This window comes from Malus sylvestris, chromosome 16, assembly GCF_916048215.2.
Source record: "Malus sylvestris chromosome 16, drMalSylv7.2, whole genome shotgun sequence".
NCBI lineage: Eukaryota > Viridiplantae > Streptophyta > Magnoliopsida > Rosales > Rosaceae > Malus > Malus sylvestris.
The window spans coordinates 6405300-6421483 of NC_062275.1; the positions used below are offsets into that span (position 1 = coordinate 6405300).

The following is a 16184-nucleotide window of genomic DNA, read 5'->3' on the forward strand; positions in this document are numbered from 1 at the left end:
CGACCCAACGCAGCATCATCAAATTTACTCCTCGGCCGAGCCTCGGCCGACGAGTTGGCACGCCCCGCAATCACCGAAGGACGTAGTTAGCTTAGAATATATTCGGCCTGCGCGCCACGTAGGCTTTGTAATTTCTAGGGTCAACAGGTATATAATATTATACAACTTAAATAGTTAGTTATATAGTTAATTGAATCAAACCTTGTATTGCAGTTATGTCCTTGAAATTACATGTTATTGTTGTTGCATATTTGTGATATTTAGTCAAGTAACAAAATTTTAAAAGATAAAAAAAATAATAAAATGCCTATAAATCTACCGGCTGTTTTTTTTTTTCAAAAAATGGGAGTACCTCTACCAAGTAACAATAGCAACACACGTTCCCTTCCATTTACAATTTTTTTGGATGTGTCTTTTCTATTTATATTTTGATTGAAGTTGAAATTATTGCACACATTTTTATAAATATTTATGGGGCCAATATAAACTTTGATTGAAGTTGAAACTAATACACATTTTTATAAATATTTATGGGACCAATATAAAAATATCGCCTATGAATTTTGACTGATAGATCTTAAGTCATTTTCTAAAACATTTCATTGATCGCTCATGAGTTTCAAATATTAAATTTGGTTCCTTTTAAAAATAAAAAAAGCAATCATGTCCATGCACAAACTTCGATTTCTACCGATTATTTTCTTTCTTTGACAATTAAAATTTTTATCTACTAATGTTTAATTTGAAAGAGAAAAAAAAAAGTATGAAAACAAAAAGTTTCATGCTAAGAGAAATAACTTCACGTGTTTTAATTTGAATAGAACACAAGCTACATGTGACCGTGTTTAGAATATAACAAATCATATTTGAGTTCAAAGAGGCACACAATAATCTTAACCATCTCGTATGCACAATGTCTATCATTTTTGTGAGACCACAAATTTTTCTGGACTAGAGTAAGGTAGATCGAAATACCAATGCCTTAGAAGTGCGATCATTGACTTCACACCTTTGATCGGACTAAGCTGCCTAAACGGACCAACGCTGCCACCACATCTTGTTGGGCTTCAAAATGGTAGGCGAGGCCCGCAAGCCTCAATGAGATTGACCATGCTTGATGCCAATAGGCACAAAAACCTGATCCAATTGGGGATTAGATTGGTTTCCTTCCGTAAACTAGTCGCTGGTTGATCTGATCGGACCCCAGACATGCGAGAGCCCAGCCCGGGAGGAATATTCTTGGGGATTCCAACAATTTAGAGATTCGCGTGTAGCACAAGTAATCACAATTCTAAAAGAAAATAATATCTTATGTTAGATATCCTCTATGATTTTTCCCAGTTTAATACTAATTCTATATCCTAAAAAGATTTATTCTGAGAAGTCAATGGTAACGTTTTCATAATGCATACTTTGCTCTCTAGCTCACTATTTTAGTTTTAACACTTTATACTAATTTGACCGTCGAAAAACCATTAACTGGTACTATACCTGTATTCCCACGTTATTCACGGTTGTTTGCTCTTATTCGTTGGTCACAAGATTTGCACAATTCAACCATACACAGTAGTTGTGTTCTCTCTTCCGTTTCTTTATGTCTTTTCATCCACTAAATGGCTTATTAATCAAAGGTGAATTTTTAGTCCAGCAAAAGTTCAACACAAAAAATGGTGATTTTAAAAAGAAAAAATAAAATAAAACAAGGACTCGCACAATAACACGAGCAGAAGTCTTAAACTGTCCACGTAGGCGGGGCAAGGCTGTTTGTGGAGATTCTTTCACGAGACCCGATGAAGAATAAAGAGAGGATACAAACCTTGCCTCACGGTTCCGCAAGCAATCACCCACCACCGCAACCGGCGTATTCAAACACGCCCCACCCCACGTCACCTGCATCTGCTCGACGCTCTATAAAATCAAACCATCATGTGTGCTCATCAACTTTCTTCATCCAATTTTACTAGTATATTATTATTCATATTGGACCGCAGTTCAAGTCTTTTCTTATTATTAACTATATATTTCAACTACGAGTAGCGAATGTATATTTGGACCAAAGTGTTTCCAGCACCATATGAGTTAAAGAAATAAACATGTGAATATTTTTCTAAGATCATCTGAATGTTTTGTACAAAATCTTTTTATGTACAATAAACATTTAATGTAATATTTGCTAAATATATTTCGACAATTACGTTGAAAACATTCCACAAACTCTCTCAATTCAACGTGCATGGTAACTTAAAATTTTGAGGTGGCTTATTTTAGTGGGAGATGGGGGCCATGCCCTGCAGACTTTAACAGAATAATGTGATTACTTTTATGTCGTTTTAATTTAAAAAAATTGGGGCAGGGCCGAATGCCAAGAAAGGCTAAGACAATCCAAGCACGTGACCTGCCAAAAACTTACCTGCAATCTTTCACCTTTTGCATAGACATCCCATTGTTCTCTTCTCTCTGATCGATTCCACACATCCCTTCAGTCCAATCACCCCTCCTTACTTTTTTTTTTCATTATTTCTATGGTAAGAGATCTCTCCCTTTAAATTCCACAATCAAGTCTTTTAAAATTTGATTAACGGTTAAAAACATAAAAATTAGTAAAAAAATTTAAAAGTTATAATAATATTTAATCATTTGATCAAAGTTTTAAAGATTTAGATTACTTGATTTCTGAATTTTGAAGAGAGATGCGGAGAAGATGTCTTTCCTATTTTTATGACCCCAAATTTATGTTTTGCTTCAAATATTTTTAATAATGTAAGAGCCGATGTATCTTCATAAATTACTTCAGTGATGCAACCCCAATCATTCAGCCCCACCAAGTTTCCCTCCCCCAATAATCAAAAACCCTTTTTCAGTGCCTTTTAATTTTTCCTTCTTTTTTAAAAAGGCGCAATTTTTATTTCTTTAGTTGCTGGGTTCTGTTGGCATCTGTATCTGTGTCCGACTTTGGCCTTTTGCATCGGCCTTTTGCTTGTTTGGTTTTTTCTGGTACGAATGAGTGAGTGAGTTTCACTCACCTTTTCACTGATTGAATGGAATTTCACTCTCACCCCACTCCTTGTAGAACAAGATAATGGTGGTGGTAGTGGTACTGCAGGAATCACAGACGACGGACTGAGCTCGCCTACAAACCAACAACATAACCCACATGGAATTTGTGGGGATCGCCCAAAACTTGTAGAAAATCAAACCCACTGTTTTCAGATCTCTAGGATCCCTTATATCCAGGCTTGGTATCTGTTTGTTTCTCGAGAAAATTATCTTCCTTTTGTTGCTTGTCTCAGCTGATACGGTGCCTATTCTGCTTAGTTTGATTCGAATACTCTGTTTCCAAGCAAAGTGCTTTCTGGGAAAGTGATTTTAGCAATTGGGTTTTTGTTTCCTTCAAGTTTCATCCACAAAGTCACCAACTTTTTCTGGAAGTGAGAGCCGGAATGAGCATTTGGGTTTGCTTTCTAGGATTCTGATTTTGAAACTGCTACTTATTCTGGATAAGGCAATTGGATAATGGCTAGTGGTTTTGCTGGTTGTGGTGCTTTTGAATAAAAGCTGCTTCTTTGCTCTGGTTGCACAAAGAAAGTTGAATGAAGATAGAAAAAGACTACATGGGAAGAAGTAATTTCATGTTGTGCAAATTGGGTTTACTTGTTTTGGCATTGGCTGAGGCATCTTCTGCAACTCTTTCTCCTACTGGTGTAAATTATGAAGGTTAATTTAATTTCTCTTTGGGATACTGTTATTTTCTTATTTTCTACATCTTCAAATTTTCAGACAAGAGAATGAACTGCTTATTAGAATTGCAACATAAAGTTTGGATTTTTATCTTAATTTTTTTTTTGAAAAATTACGACAGATGAAGGAATGTTTGATGAACAGTGAAGTTTTATTCATTTTTTTTAACTAATTTTTTTTGGAGGAATATAACTCTTTTTTTTTCTCCCTCAATTTGTTCATTTTTTTTTGTGACACTAATTTGTTCAGTTAATGCTCATATTATTGCAGTGTCTTAGTTGGGTGCAGCCTAGACTTTGCTTTTTTTTTTTCTTAGCAAGAAAATGGAAAAGAAAATTCCTGCAGAAAATAACCCTTTTATCTTCTTTTTTTCTGAAATATTCACAGTTGAAGCATTGGCGGCCATTAAAAGCGATCTGATTGACCCGCATAATGTTTTGGAGAACTGGGATAGTAACTCTGTAGATCCCTGCAGCTGGAGGATGGTTACTTGTACTCCTGATGGCTATGTATCTGCTCTGTATGTTCTTCTGGATAATTATGGCTAGAAAAAAAAAAATTCAGAGTATTTTTACTATTTGCCTATTTGATGAATTCTTTTCTCAGCAAGATATTCTTATTTTGTTGTTAGGGGATTACCTAGCCAGAGCTTGTCCGGTATCTTATCTCCGGCTATTGGAAACCTCAGTAACTTGCAATCTGTGTAAGTTTGCACCTCCTTTATGACGTTTTTTATTTGTTCTTGTGAAATTTGGATATGAATTGATATTGTGAAACAAAAGTTTTTTTATTTGAACAAATGTGGCTGTCTTACTATTGCAGTTTGCTTCAAAACAATGCGATTTCGGGTCCGATTCCCACTTCAGTTGGAAATTTGGTGAAGCTTCAGACACTTGATCTATCCAACAATAATTTCAATGGTGACATACCAGATTCTTTGGGCAACCTAAAGAACCTGAATTATTTGTAAGTTTCAAAATCATGTTATTACTTCTTTTAAACATTTGGAGATTCGATAACCACTCAAATTTAGCTAATGCCTACACCTTTTCTCTTGTTTCGAGCAAGACAGGCGGTTAAACAACAACAGCCTTACAGGACCCTTCCCCGAGTCTCTGTCCACAGTTGGTCTCACTCTTGTGTATGTCTTTTCCCCCTTCTTTTGTGTGTTCTACTTTCCCTTGAAGTATAAATGGGAAAACCTATAAGTAGAGATTTGTTTGTTAATAATTTCAATGAACATTTGTGTAGGGACCTTTCTTTCAACAATTTGAGCGGTTCCTTGCCAAAGATATCCGCACGAACTTTCAAGTGAGCTATATCATTTGGTCCACTAATGCTTAGTTCCTTGTATACTTTGGTTCCTTTCTCAGCCCTATTTTGTTTTTCTTTTCGCTTCAGAATTGTTGGAAACCCTTTAATTTGCGGTGTAAAGGCTGCGAACTGTTCTGCTGTCTTTCCAGAGCCACTATCCTTCCCACCTGATGCTCTAAAAGGTATATATGCACGTTGTTTTTCTGTTCCTTCCTATAGTCTTCCTTGTGACACTGGTGACAGTATGCATTCATGAATTTGGCTTTCTTAGAATCAGACTCTGGAACAAAACGCCGCCACATGACTATTGTCCTTGGTGCAAGCTTCAGTGCTGTCTTTGGTGTCATAATAATTATTGGGTTACTTGTTTGGCTGCGATACAGACACAACCAGCAGATATTCTTCGATGTCAATGGTAAGTTTCTTATATATAATTTTCCTACTTATTGAGATCTCAATGCTAGTATCTCAGATAGTTTAACAGATTGATAGGGGTGCTTGTATCTTAGGAGGTATGATTTCGATTCGTCGTGATATTAGTTACCTTAAGGGCAACAATGTCGAAATTAATTAGTAATGGTGCAAGTCTGAGTGTTTGAATGTTTCAATCAGTAATCTTTCAGATTTCAGCTCTGATATTTTTGTAAAATGTGCTAACTTTATTCATTAAAAATGAATAGTTAAAAAAAATCCAAATCCAAAGGCTCATTCCATGTATTTAATTTCTTCTATCCAAAACACAACAAAAAAGGTATTGTATGTAGAAAGCACATGAGTCAATTTATTCATATAAAGATTATTAGCACAGGATGGTAATAGGAGATAATAATAAGTTGGGGACAGCTAACAACGGGTAGTGACTATACCACTCTCTTTGTTGAATTAGGTAAAATCTTTGGAAACCATTTAAGTCGTTCAACCTTCTTTTCTGGCGAAACCTTAGGATTTAAACTGTACTTAAACCATTTCTTGGATACGTTTTCATGCAACCAATGATACTCTTTCTCCCGACCTATGATAATCCCTGTATTCTTTATTGGGTGGGTTGTGCAGCAGACCAATATGACCCAGAAGTTTGCTTGGGGCATTTGAGGAGGTATACATTTAAGGAGCTCCGGGCAGCAACAGACCATTTCAACTCAAAGAACATCCTAGGTAGGGGCGGTTTTGGGATTGTATACAAAGGAAGCTTGAATGATGGGACTCTGGTTGCAGTTAAAAGGCTAAAGGACTACAACACTGCTGGTGGTGAAATCCAATTTCAGACGGAAGTTGAGATGATTAGTTTGGCTGTCCATCGAAATCTTCTGAGGCTTTGTGGGTTCTGCTCAACTGAGAACGAAAGACTTCTTGTTTACCCTTTTATGCCTAACGGAAGTGTAGCCTCTCGATTAAGAGGTTAGCATTTTGTTTTAATTCTGCTTGCTGTTATTGTCACCCTCTAATCAGAACCTAGCCTCCTATAATCTCTTCTCTAGTCCAACTCCCAGTACCATGCACTTTGCATGCCAATATTGATCCTTCCAAAACTAAACTGCAAAATGATATAAATCAAATTACTTTATTATACAAATACGGTGATTATGATTCAACTAAATTAAATCCCTTTATTACTCTTCCTGCATTTCACTGACGGCAACCATTTGTCTTCCTTGTTATCTGTTCAATTTGAGAGTGTTCTTGTTATATGTTCAATACGACACTAACTTCCTTTTTTTACATTCTGTATTTTTTCCTCAGATCATATACATGGTCGACCAGCACTCGACTGGGCAAGGCGAAAGAGAATAGCGTTAGGTACAGCAAGGGGGTTGGTTTATTTGCATGAGCAGTGTGACCCCAGAATTATTCACCGTGATGTTAAAGCAGCCAACATTTTGCTTGATGAAGACTTCGAGGCAGTTGTTGGAGATTTTGGGTTGGCAAAGCTTTTGGATCACAGAGAATCTCATGTGTCCACAGCTGTGCGCGGCACTGTTGGCCATATCGCTCCAGAATACTTGTCAACGGGTCAGTCATCAGATAAGACTGACGTGTTTGGGTTTGGGATATTGCTCCTGGAGCTAATCACAGGTCAAAGGGCCTTGGACTTTGGACGAGTTGCAAACCAGAAGGGTGTAATGCTTGATTGGGTACGCTCTCTCTCCCTGTCTCATGCATGCACACATGTAAGCATGTAACTAATTGCACGTATCAAATAAAATTATCTCAATGTAAGTTAAAGAAGTTGAAAATACCTAAATTGGATTACGCCAACAGCGTGGTGTGGAACTTTCAAACCACCAATTAACACATGGCTGCTGGCTTTCCCTCCTGTATCTGTCGCGATGTTACGTACATGTGATCCTTAGAGCGTTGCTAGAAGTGTTAAGAAACTCGATCTGTTACATGAAATATAAATATATTACTTGCACAATCGCATTAACGCTGAGTTGCTGTGTAACAAAAATGCAGGTGAAGAAACTCCATCAGGAGGGAAAGCTAAATCTCATGGTGGATAAGGATCTAAGGGGCAAACTCGACAGGGTTGAGCTGGAAGAAATGGTTCAGGTTGCCTTGTTATGTACTCAATTTAATCCTCTGTACCGACCAAAAATGTCGGAAGTATTAAAGATGTTGGAAGGTGATGGCTTAGCCGAGAAATGGGAGGCGTCGCAGAAGGTCGAGACACCAAGGTTCCGGCCGTGTGACCCACGTCAAAGATATTCAGATTTTATAGAAGAATCTTCGCTTGTGCTAGAAGCTATGGAGCTTTCTGGTCCTAGATGACAACTATTTTTCATTTCTTTTTCCATCTATATCTCCCACTTCATAAAGTTAATTTAAGTTTGAAATATCAGAAATATGTGATTGTTGATAGCTGTTGAATGCATGTATTCATCTGTAAAAATGAGAGAAAATTCCATGTAAAAGCTGCCTTTTCTTTTTCTTTGTTGGAAAATCAATTCAGTTGATCGAGCTTTTTGTCTGAGAAATTTGTTTGTAGTTGCTTTTGTTCTAGTTTTGTTAAGATCTGAGATTCATATGGTAGGCTCAAATGCCTGGGATGTTGAAACAACATTTCAATTGTTGCTTCTTTTGGGATCCGAGCACCTTTCTGTGTCAGTGTCTTTATATTCTTAATGCGGTTTTTAACTTTTTTACATGATAATACAAAATTTCGAACCATTGGGATGTAGAAAAGGATGCAACCCCGGGTTGGTAGGCTAGTTGGAATAGGTTGTGATCAGTCCAGTTCATTTTCGTTATGTCAAAATGTTAGATAAACATGATAGGTTATAAACTCACATGAGTTAGAAGTCCTATCTTATATGTCTCTAACAATTCCATTTTACATTTAAGACTCAATTTCATCTAGCTCACCAAATTCCAATTTTATTGCCTCCATTACTTCATGACGTTCTCGTTAACTAACAAAACAAAAATTAAATATGTTAAAGTACACTATCCTCAATTTGTACGTATTTCATTTCTTTGCGATGAATATGTACTTTTCTCTGAAAAACGAACACGATTAACGTTGGAGACTTGGAGTGATTCGAAACTTGGAGCTTAGCAACCTGTGCAGACAAAGCTGGTGGCTGTACTTCGCGTGTAGCGTGCTCCTGCCACCTGCAAGACATCATAGTCGCCGACTCACAGCCTCCATCAGACACCACCAGGCATCAAAATCTCAACGCATAGGTAGAGTGATCGGCAACCATCAATGTCCGCATGTTATGTTATGGGCCTCAGAACAAGGCCACGTGTCCTCGTACGTGTCGGCGCGAAACCAAATCGTATTTGTGTCGTCTCGGCAATTAGTACAAGAAAACTCAAAATTTCAAAAATCCTCTGACAAAGCTGCCCCTCCGCTTCGAACCATTAATGATGCGTTTATTTACGCCGAAACCCTTTCCCAAATGACTAATATGTCGACTACTTATACGATACATCCCAGGGTTAGGGTGTAAATTAAAACAGTATTAAGGGTATTTATGTGCATGAAACTAGATGTCGACGGGTATCTTTGTAATTGCATTTGTCTCACTGTCGCTCTCCCTCCACGCCAAAGAGCAGAAGAAGCCTTTTTTGTTCCAGCACTCTGCTTCTCTGCGGCACACGCACCGCTCCCATAACTTTTTCTTTAATTTAATTTTTTATTTCTTTTTTCCATGATTTCATATATGAAGGGCTGCCATTCCACGCTTCATCTTGATTGTTATCTCCTCTCCTGATCATGCAAATGAAATTCACATTTCACTCGTATTTGCTGTAAATCCTCTGCATTGTCTTTCAGCCATGGTTTGGAAGAAGCAGTTTTTTTCACCAAGAAGAAAGATAACTTCTGGGTTTGTTTTGGGAATTGGAGTTTCAGTAATTGTACTGGGTTGGCTGTTTTTTACCAACTTCTTGAAGAGTCCTGCAGTGGAGACTTCGATTCAAGGGTTTGACCGTTTGAATTCTTCTTCTGTTCCATGGCCTTTCTCCTTTTCAAGCAGTTCAGAAATGCAGGATTTTGTCGACAAAACCCATGAAGCAAATGAGTCAACGGTTGCTGGGAAGCAGAATTGTACTCTTTTGGGGGAGGCTCATTTGGGAAATTTTACAGAGGAGGTTAAAGATGAGAGCTTCGGGGCTGAAGGGGAAATGGGTAAGCAGAAAAACTGCGAAAACGAGTCAGTAATTTCTGAAAACGGTAACTTTTTGAATTCAAGTGAGGGAGGAAATGGCTTGGGGATTGCCCATTTGGGAAACTCCTCTGAAGTTTGGAAAATGGAAACTTGCATGGTAAGGAAGGGAGGGTTATTGGGAATTTTAGCTTCTCTGGGAAAGAAGATGTGCATGCAGAGAAGGCAGTTGATGGTAGTTTTTCAACGAATTCTAGTAATGTGGATGGTAATGTTGGGAAATTTGTGATGAAGAAAAGGGCTTGGAAGGCGGCTCATCGAGAAAATTCGATTGCAAAAATTGTCGAGTATGATTCTCAGATGGTGAAAATGCAGACTGATTTGTATCAGCAATGTGATATTTTTTATGGTAGGTGGGTTAGAGATGATTCAAAGCCATATTATCCTGGAGGTTCTTGCCCATACATTGATAGGGATTTTAATTGTCACCTAAATGGGAGGCCAGACAATGCTTTTATAAAATGGAAATGGCAGCCAAATGAATGTGACATTCCAAGGTAAAATCCATCTTCAATTTCTTGATGAATTTTGTGTTTTTGAGCTTAAAAAAAAAACTTTAATTTAATGAATTACACAATTGCTCATTTAATTTCTGAATGAAAAGGTTATCTCTGGTAATAAAAAAATTGTTCATGGGCCATGCATGTTAATATTGGTTGAACATGATTGGATTCTAAACTACGTTTAAAGAAGTTGTCTAATATTGAATGTATTGGATTCTAAACTACGTTTAAAGAAGTTGTCTAATATTGAATGTGTGAGTTAAGCCCGTTGGTCAGGGCAGTGTGCACACCACCCTTGCACCCAAGTCCCCTTACCCGTAGTTTAGAGTAGTTTAGGATATCGACTCTTCAAAAAGAAAAGTGCTCTAACATTTTTATGTAGCGGTTTTTGATGTCCTGCCATGTAAATCTTCTTCTCATAGCTTTGTTTATTACTCATGTGATCCTCAGTCTGAATGCCACTGATTTTCTGGTGAGGTTGAGGGGAAAGCGGTTGGTTTTTGTGGGGGATTCACTGAATAGGAACATGTGGGAATCTCTAGTTTGTATTCTTCGCCACAGCGTTTGAAACAAGAAAAGAGTTCATGAGATTTCTGGGAAGAGGGAATTTAAAAAAAGGGCTTTTATGCATCCAGATTTGAGGCAAGTGTCATACATCTTCGTATGTTCTTAAGCGAAGAATCAGTATTCGGAATGAAAATCTCTAATCATCCATGGTATTCCCACACTTGCAGGATTATAATTGTTCAGTGGATTTTGTTGCTTCTCCATTCCTTGTTAGGGAATCATCATTCACGGGTCAAAATGGTACGTTTGAGACAATAAGATTGGATTTGATGGACCAGACAACTTCAATGTATGATGATGCAGATGTCATAGTTTTTAACACTGGACGTTGGTGGACACATGAGAAGACTTCTCGTGGGTGCGTGCTGTTATTTCCTTTGTTAAATTCTTTTGATGCTTTCCCCATTAAAATCTTGTGACAGAAGTAGAATGTAATTGCAGTGCGCTACCAATCAAACTATTAAGTCAGTTGACTGTAGATTATTTCATTTTTGCATTTGGTGGTCTTACAGAGAGGACTATTACCAAGAAGGAAACTATGTGCATCCAAGACTCCAGGTTCTCGAAGCATACAAGAGGGCTGTCACCACTTGGGCCCGATGGGTTGACAAGAACATTGATGTCGACCGGACACAGGTTTTCTTTAGAGGATATTCAGTTACCCATTTCAGGTATAGGACGATGTTTTCCCGTTACTTTGACTCACCTCTCTATTGATCTCAAACTTTGATGTGTTGTTGGAGGAATCCAGTTTTGGTTCTTTTAGGATGTTTATAGTTGTATAGACTTCAATGAAACTGTTTGATTTGGTTGCAGCGGAGGGCAATGGAATTCGAGTGGACAGTGCCACAAAGAAACGGAGCCAATCTTTAACGAAACTTATTTAGGGAATTACCCTTCAAAGATGAGAGCTCTAGAGCATGTAATCGAAGAAATGAAAACTCCGGTGATATATCTAAACATAAGTAGGCTTACCGATTATAGAAAAGACGGACACCCTTCCATTTACAGAATGAAATACAAGACAGTAGAAGAACGAATTACAGCTGAGGGGTCTCAGGATTGCAGCCATTGGTGCTTGCCTGGAGTTCCAGATGCTTGGAATGAACTGCTATATGCCGCTCTTTTGAAATCCGGATGGGGGTCACGCGGAAACTGAACAAACCTGTATACATTCGTTTGTTAATCTTTAATCATCTCGGCTTAATTTTGTGTACCGCGAGAGTTTCCCAAGTACCATTTTACATGCTGATTCAGATGATGCATGTATAACGGTGCAATTTCGCAAAGTCGGGAAGGCGTGGTACTTACATCCTACGTTCAATAGATATACACAATACAGTTTGTTGTTTCATCCATTTTACTAGCAATATTTGAATTTATGTCATAGTGTTGGAAAATATTAGGATTTTAGTTTATTTGAATATTTGGTTTTCTGGGCTTAGCCCGTTAACATTAGGGTTTCGGTTTCTTACCTTTTTAGGTTAGGGTTAGTTTATTATAAATAGCATGCTTGTTATTCAGTTTAGAATAAGCTATTCACAATGTAGTCTCTTAGGGTTTTATAACCGTTCCGGCATTCTCGGTTGTTTAATAATATTTCTATTACTTTGTTAGTCTCGTTCGTTGCGCACTCTGATATTTAACTCATAGTTGATGCATGCAACAAGAAGCACAATTTGAGATCATAGCATCTGAATTAACATATAACAGGAACGATGCAATTTTTTATTGGGACACTTTGGATGTGACCCCTAATTACCAATGTTCTTTGACTAAAACCTTTGTGGTTTTTAGTTTTTAATCGAAGTCTCTGACATTAATGTAATAATGTATTTTTATGTAGGTTATTATATTTTTAAATTTAAAATGAAATTTGTAGTTATTTATATAATGAGATTTTAAATAAAACCCATAATTTATGGGATGAAAAATATTAAAGATGAAACTTTGCAATATATTGTGTGTGTGTATATATATACACACATGGGTACGTTCATCAAAATTCACCAAAAAATTATTGTACCAAAACATTGATACATTCTTCAAAAAAAAAAAAAAAAAAAAAGATATTAGGCTTAATAACATTATTAAATTTCTTCTATTAAACTTGACATGGATACTTTCTCAAATCAACAAAATAGAATGTACCCATATAAGTTTAAAAAATAGATTAGAGAAAAGATTGAATGAATTTTATATAAAAAAATGTTACATTTTTATATAACAAAATGGTATATTTAATAATAGGTACATATAAGATTAAAAAATTAAAATTTTAATTTAATGAGTGCAAACTTATTATAATTTTGTTTTTTATATTTTGACAATGTTTGAATTGAAAATTAATTAGGAGTTTAATAAGAATGTAAGTATTAAAACCCTAAATCAATTACTAATTTTTATTGTAAAAGTTATGTAACTTACATGTAATTCATTAATATATTAATGCTAAAATTTTGATCAAAATCTAAAAACTGATAAGATCTTAATCAATGAACAATACAAAATAGGGACCGGATACTAATATACTCTTTTTTATTTGGACGTCAAGGACGTGCGAGTTTAGTTTCAAGTCTCATTCAAGTCATTACGGTCAACATGTGGCCTTTATTGATCTAGTTATCAAAGTTTTATTGTTTCTTTTCAAAATAACAAAAAATAATTGTCTCAGCTCGGATTTTGTACATTGTTAGTTTTACATGATTCAGATTATGCATGTATTAGGGTGCAATTTAAGCAGAATAGGCGCTGTAGTATTAACAATTTATGTTCAAATGATACGGTCCAACAGTAATATTACATATGCATTTCACTTGCAATGCTCGAATTCATGCATGGATTGATCCATGCTCGCAAGAAGCACCGTTTGAGTCAAACAAAACTACATTCCACACCAAATCTCATGAGCCATAGCAAACAAATGCAGTAACAACTAACACATGGAATATGCCCATCAGCCATTTGTAGGAATGCCAACAGTACGTTTGGTTTGAAGGCAAAAATGTTATATTCATTCCTATAAGGTTTTAAAAGTCGCTAGGCGCTAGTCGGGCGGCGGGCTGGGGCCTAGCGCCTAGGCGCTTAGGCGGGGCCTAGGCGGACTAGGCGGATTTAAGTAAATCTATCATATTTCATGTAAATAAGTGTCTGCTTCTACTTGAAATATATATAATTTCATCATAAACTACAAAATAGAATGCATATATATCATGAAGTATTGAAACATAATAAAAACATGTGAAATAAGGATATAATGTTTGTTCATTCAAGTATGCAACAAGTCTCTTACAATTTATTGGAAAAAAAACAAAATGCAAAATGAAAGTTATGTATTTTCTGTCTAAGTGAGTTGCAACCTAGGCGGGTGCCTAGGTGGTCTAGGCGGTGGGCTGGGGCCTAGGCATTAATCGGGGCGGTGGGCTGGGGCCTAGCGCCTATGCGGTGCTAGGCGGGGATTTTTAGAACAGTGTATGTCACAGCCCGTCCCGGGATTTTATATTTGGGGACGTGAAATGACAGATTTACCCTTAGCGGGTATTAAGGTATGTGTGTGTGACGTTATTTGGATTAACTTTATATAAGTTTTGGATTAAAATTATTGGTTTGAAAAATATTGTGTGGTTAGGGATTAAATGGATGGTGAGGATTTGGTGTTGGACCACCTACACTCCCTGCTCTCTCCCTCTTCCCCGTATCACACTCTCTCTCTTCCATCACGATTCTCTCACTCTCTCTCTCACCCATAAGCGTACGGACATCACCAAAACCCTCCAAAACTCCGTGGATCGAAGCAAACAAGGTAAAATTCTTTATCCTTGTGATGTTCTGAGTTGATTGGTACTAATTTTAGGAAGTGAAACCTTCGGAATCGTCGTGAAACCCTAACTCCGAAAATATGCATTGTTCATGCACACGTGAAATGTTGCATTTCAGGGAATTCTAAGCTTATAGTGAGCTTAGTGAGGTCCCAAGGAAGCTCGGAGTGCTTCGTTTGAAGGTTTTGGATGTCGGGATCACTAGGTTCGAGTTTGGCCGGTTTTTCTTGGATTTTCCCGGTGAGATTTAGTTGTTTTTAGAGCTTTAAAGTAGTATATCGTGAATCTACATGTTTGGGGCTTCATTTTGATATAAAATACGAAGAAAATGGTTGAGAAATGAAGGAGAACAAGCAAATTCAAAACTCGTCGGAAACCGGCCGCTGGAAAGACCAGTCCGGCGACTGGCTGAGGAAGACGATACACGTGGGGGCGCGTGGACCCGTGCCACCCACGGCGCGTGGTAAGCCTAAATTTTTTTCTAAAAATTCCTCGACGTCCGTGACGTCGAGTAGGTCGATGTGGTATATTCATATACCCAAATTGAGCATCGTATGAGAAGTTATTTCGAATTGTTGGTTATGTGTTTAAATTAATGTTTTTATAGTTGTTTCGCATATAGGTGACACTTATCTCAAGGACGAGCGCATCCAGGGACGTCACGGGGGTTACGACCCATCGACTTATCAGTGAGTGGGCAGTTTTGTTTTCGTATTACCTATATACTACTGTTTTCCCAGAAAATGCGTTTATATGAAAATATGATTTAAATTGCCATGCATACAATTGTTGAGATATTTAAATTGATAATTGATGCATATATATGTGAATTGACGCGGTGGACGCACAGGTGAGTCTTTACATTATTCAGACGATTTATTTTATGTGAATTGCATTGGAAGCTCATAACATGCACCACCACACCGCACGCTCGCCTTGGATCCAAGTAGGTGGATGTCGTACAGACCACTAGAGGTGGTTCCGACATGCCAGTCGTACAGACCATTAGAGGGGTTCCGACTAGTGGGTGACTTTAGATTATGTGCGCCGATGATTGATGAGAGAAGCACTAGAGCGTAGTATTTCACCATCTTAGTCGTACAGACTACTATAGGTAGTTCCGACTTATGTGCAGTGTAGTGCCGTACAGGTCACAGTTGGTGACTCCGGCTGGATGGGATATTGAGCTATAGAATCAGCCGTACATGACCACTATAGGGTCTCCGGTTGATTTATTATTTCACCTGATTTATATCGATGCATTCATATTATATTTTGGCATGGCATGACATATTCTTTCTGAGATGTTATGTTGATAGATGGTGAGCTGAGTTTTGTTGATATATGTATATATATGTTTATATACTATTTTTCTGGGAAAGTATACAGGTTTTACGGTGAGGGGTTAGAAATGTTTTAAATGAAATGTTTTGGAAAATCTTTGGTTTTACTGACCCACTCACCTTTGTTTTGCGCCCCTCCAGGTTCTAGTTAGCAGTTGGTGGCTCACAAGGTCTTTTTCGGCATTCTGATAGACGTTCTGCATGTAGGACTCACCTGCGGGTGTTGTACTT

General features: G+C 37.4%; 1 protein-coding gene and 1 pseudogene across 3 annotated transcripts; both read left to right on the forward strand.

Moving 5' to 3' along the window:
• The first annotated feature begins 2755 nt into the window (after nucleotides 1–2755).
• LOC126607964 (protein NSP-INTERACTING KINASE 3-like) lies at nucleotides 2756–8027 on the forward strand. Of its 3 annotated transcripts, none has more exons than XM_050275688.1 (11): nucleotides 2756–3714; nucleotides 4126–4258; nucleotides 4370–4441; nucleotides 4561–4704; nucleotides 4811–4879; nucleotides 4990–5049; nucleotides 5140–5234; nucleotides 5330–5467; nucleotides 6106–6450; nucleotides 6793–7184; nucleotides 7507–8027. In XM_050275688.1, exons 1-11 carry the CDS (start codon nucleotides 3591–3593, stop codon nucleotides 7819–7821), a joined length of 1887 nt encoding a protein of 628 aa, XP_050131645.1. In that variant the 5' UTR covers nucleotides 2756–3590; the 3' UTR covers nucleotides 7822–8027. The 3 variants fall into 3 exon arrangements, with proteins under 3 accessions (XP_050131645.1, XP_050131643.1, XP_050131644.1); XM_050275686.1 differs by having other exon boundaries at nucleotides 2764–3714; nucleotides 5324–5467; XM_050275687.1 differs by having other exon boundaries at nucleotides 2764–3714; nucleotides 5324–5467; nucleotides 6109–6450.
• A 1194-nt stretch (nucleotides 8028–9221) lies between these two features.
• LOC126607965 (protein trichome birefringence-like 2) lies at nucleotides 9222–12144 on the forward strand (annotated as a pseudogene).
• The last annotated feature ends 4040 nt before the right edge of the window (nucleotides 12145–16184 follow it).

What these genes read in the sequence shown, in the direction of transcription:
- LOC126607964 (XM_050275686.1), top strand. Translation starts at nt 3,591, where the DNA reads ATGAAGATAGAAAAAGACTACATGGGAAGAAGTAATTTCATGTTGTGC. An exon ending in ACAGTTGGTCTCACTCTTGT is followed by an intron (nt 4,880 to 4,989) that starts GTATGTCTTTTC and finishes ACATTTGTGTAG; the next exon opens with GGACCTTTCTTTCAACAATT. An exon ending in TGTAGCCTCTCGATTAAGAG is followed by an intron (nt 6,451 to 6,792) that starts GTTAGCATTTTG and finishes TTTTTTCCTCAG; the next exon opens with ATCATATACATGGTCGACCA.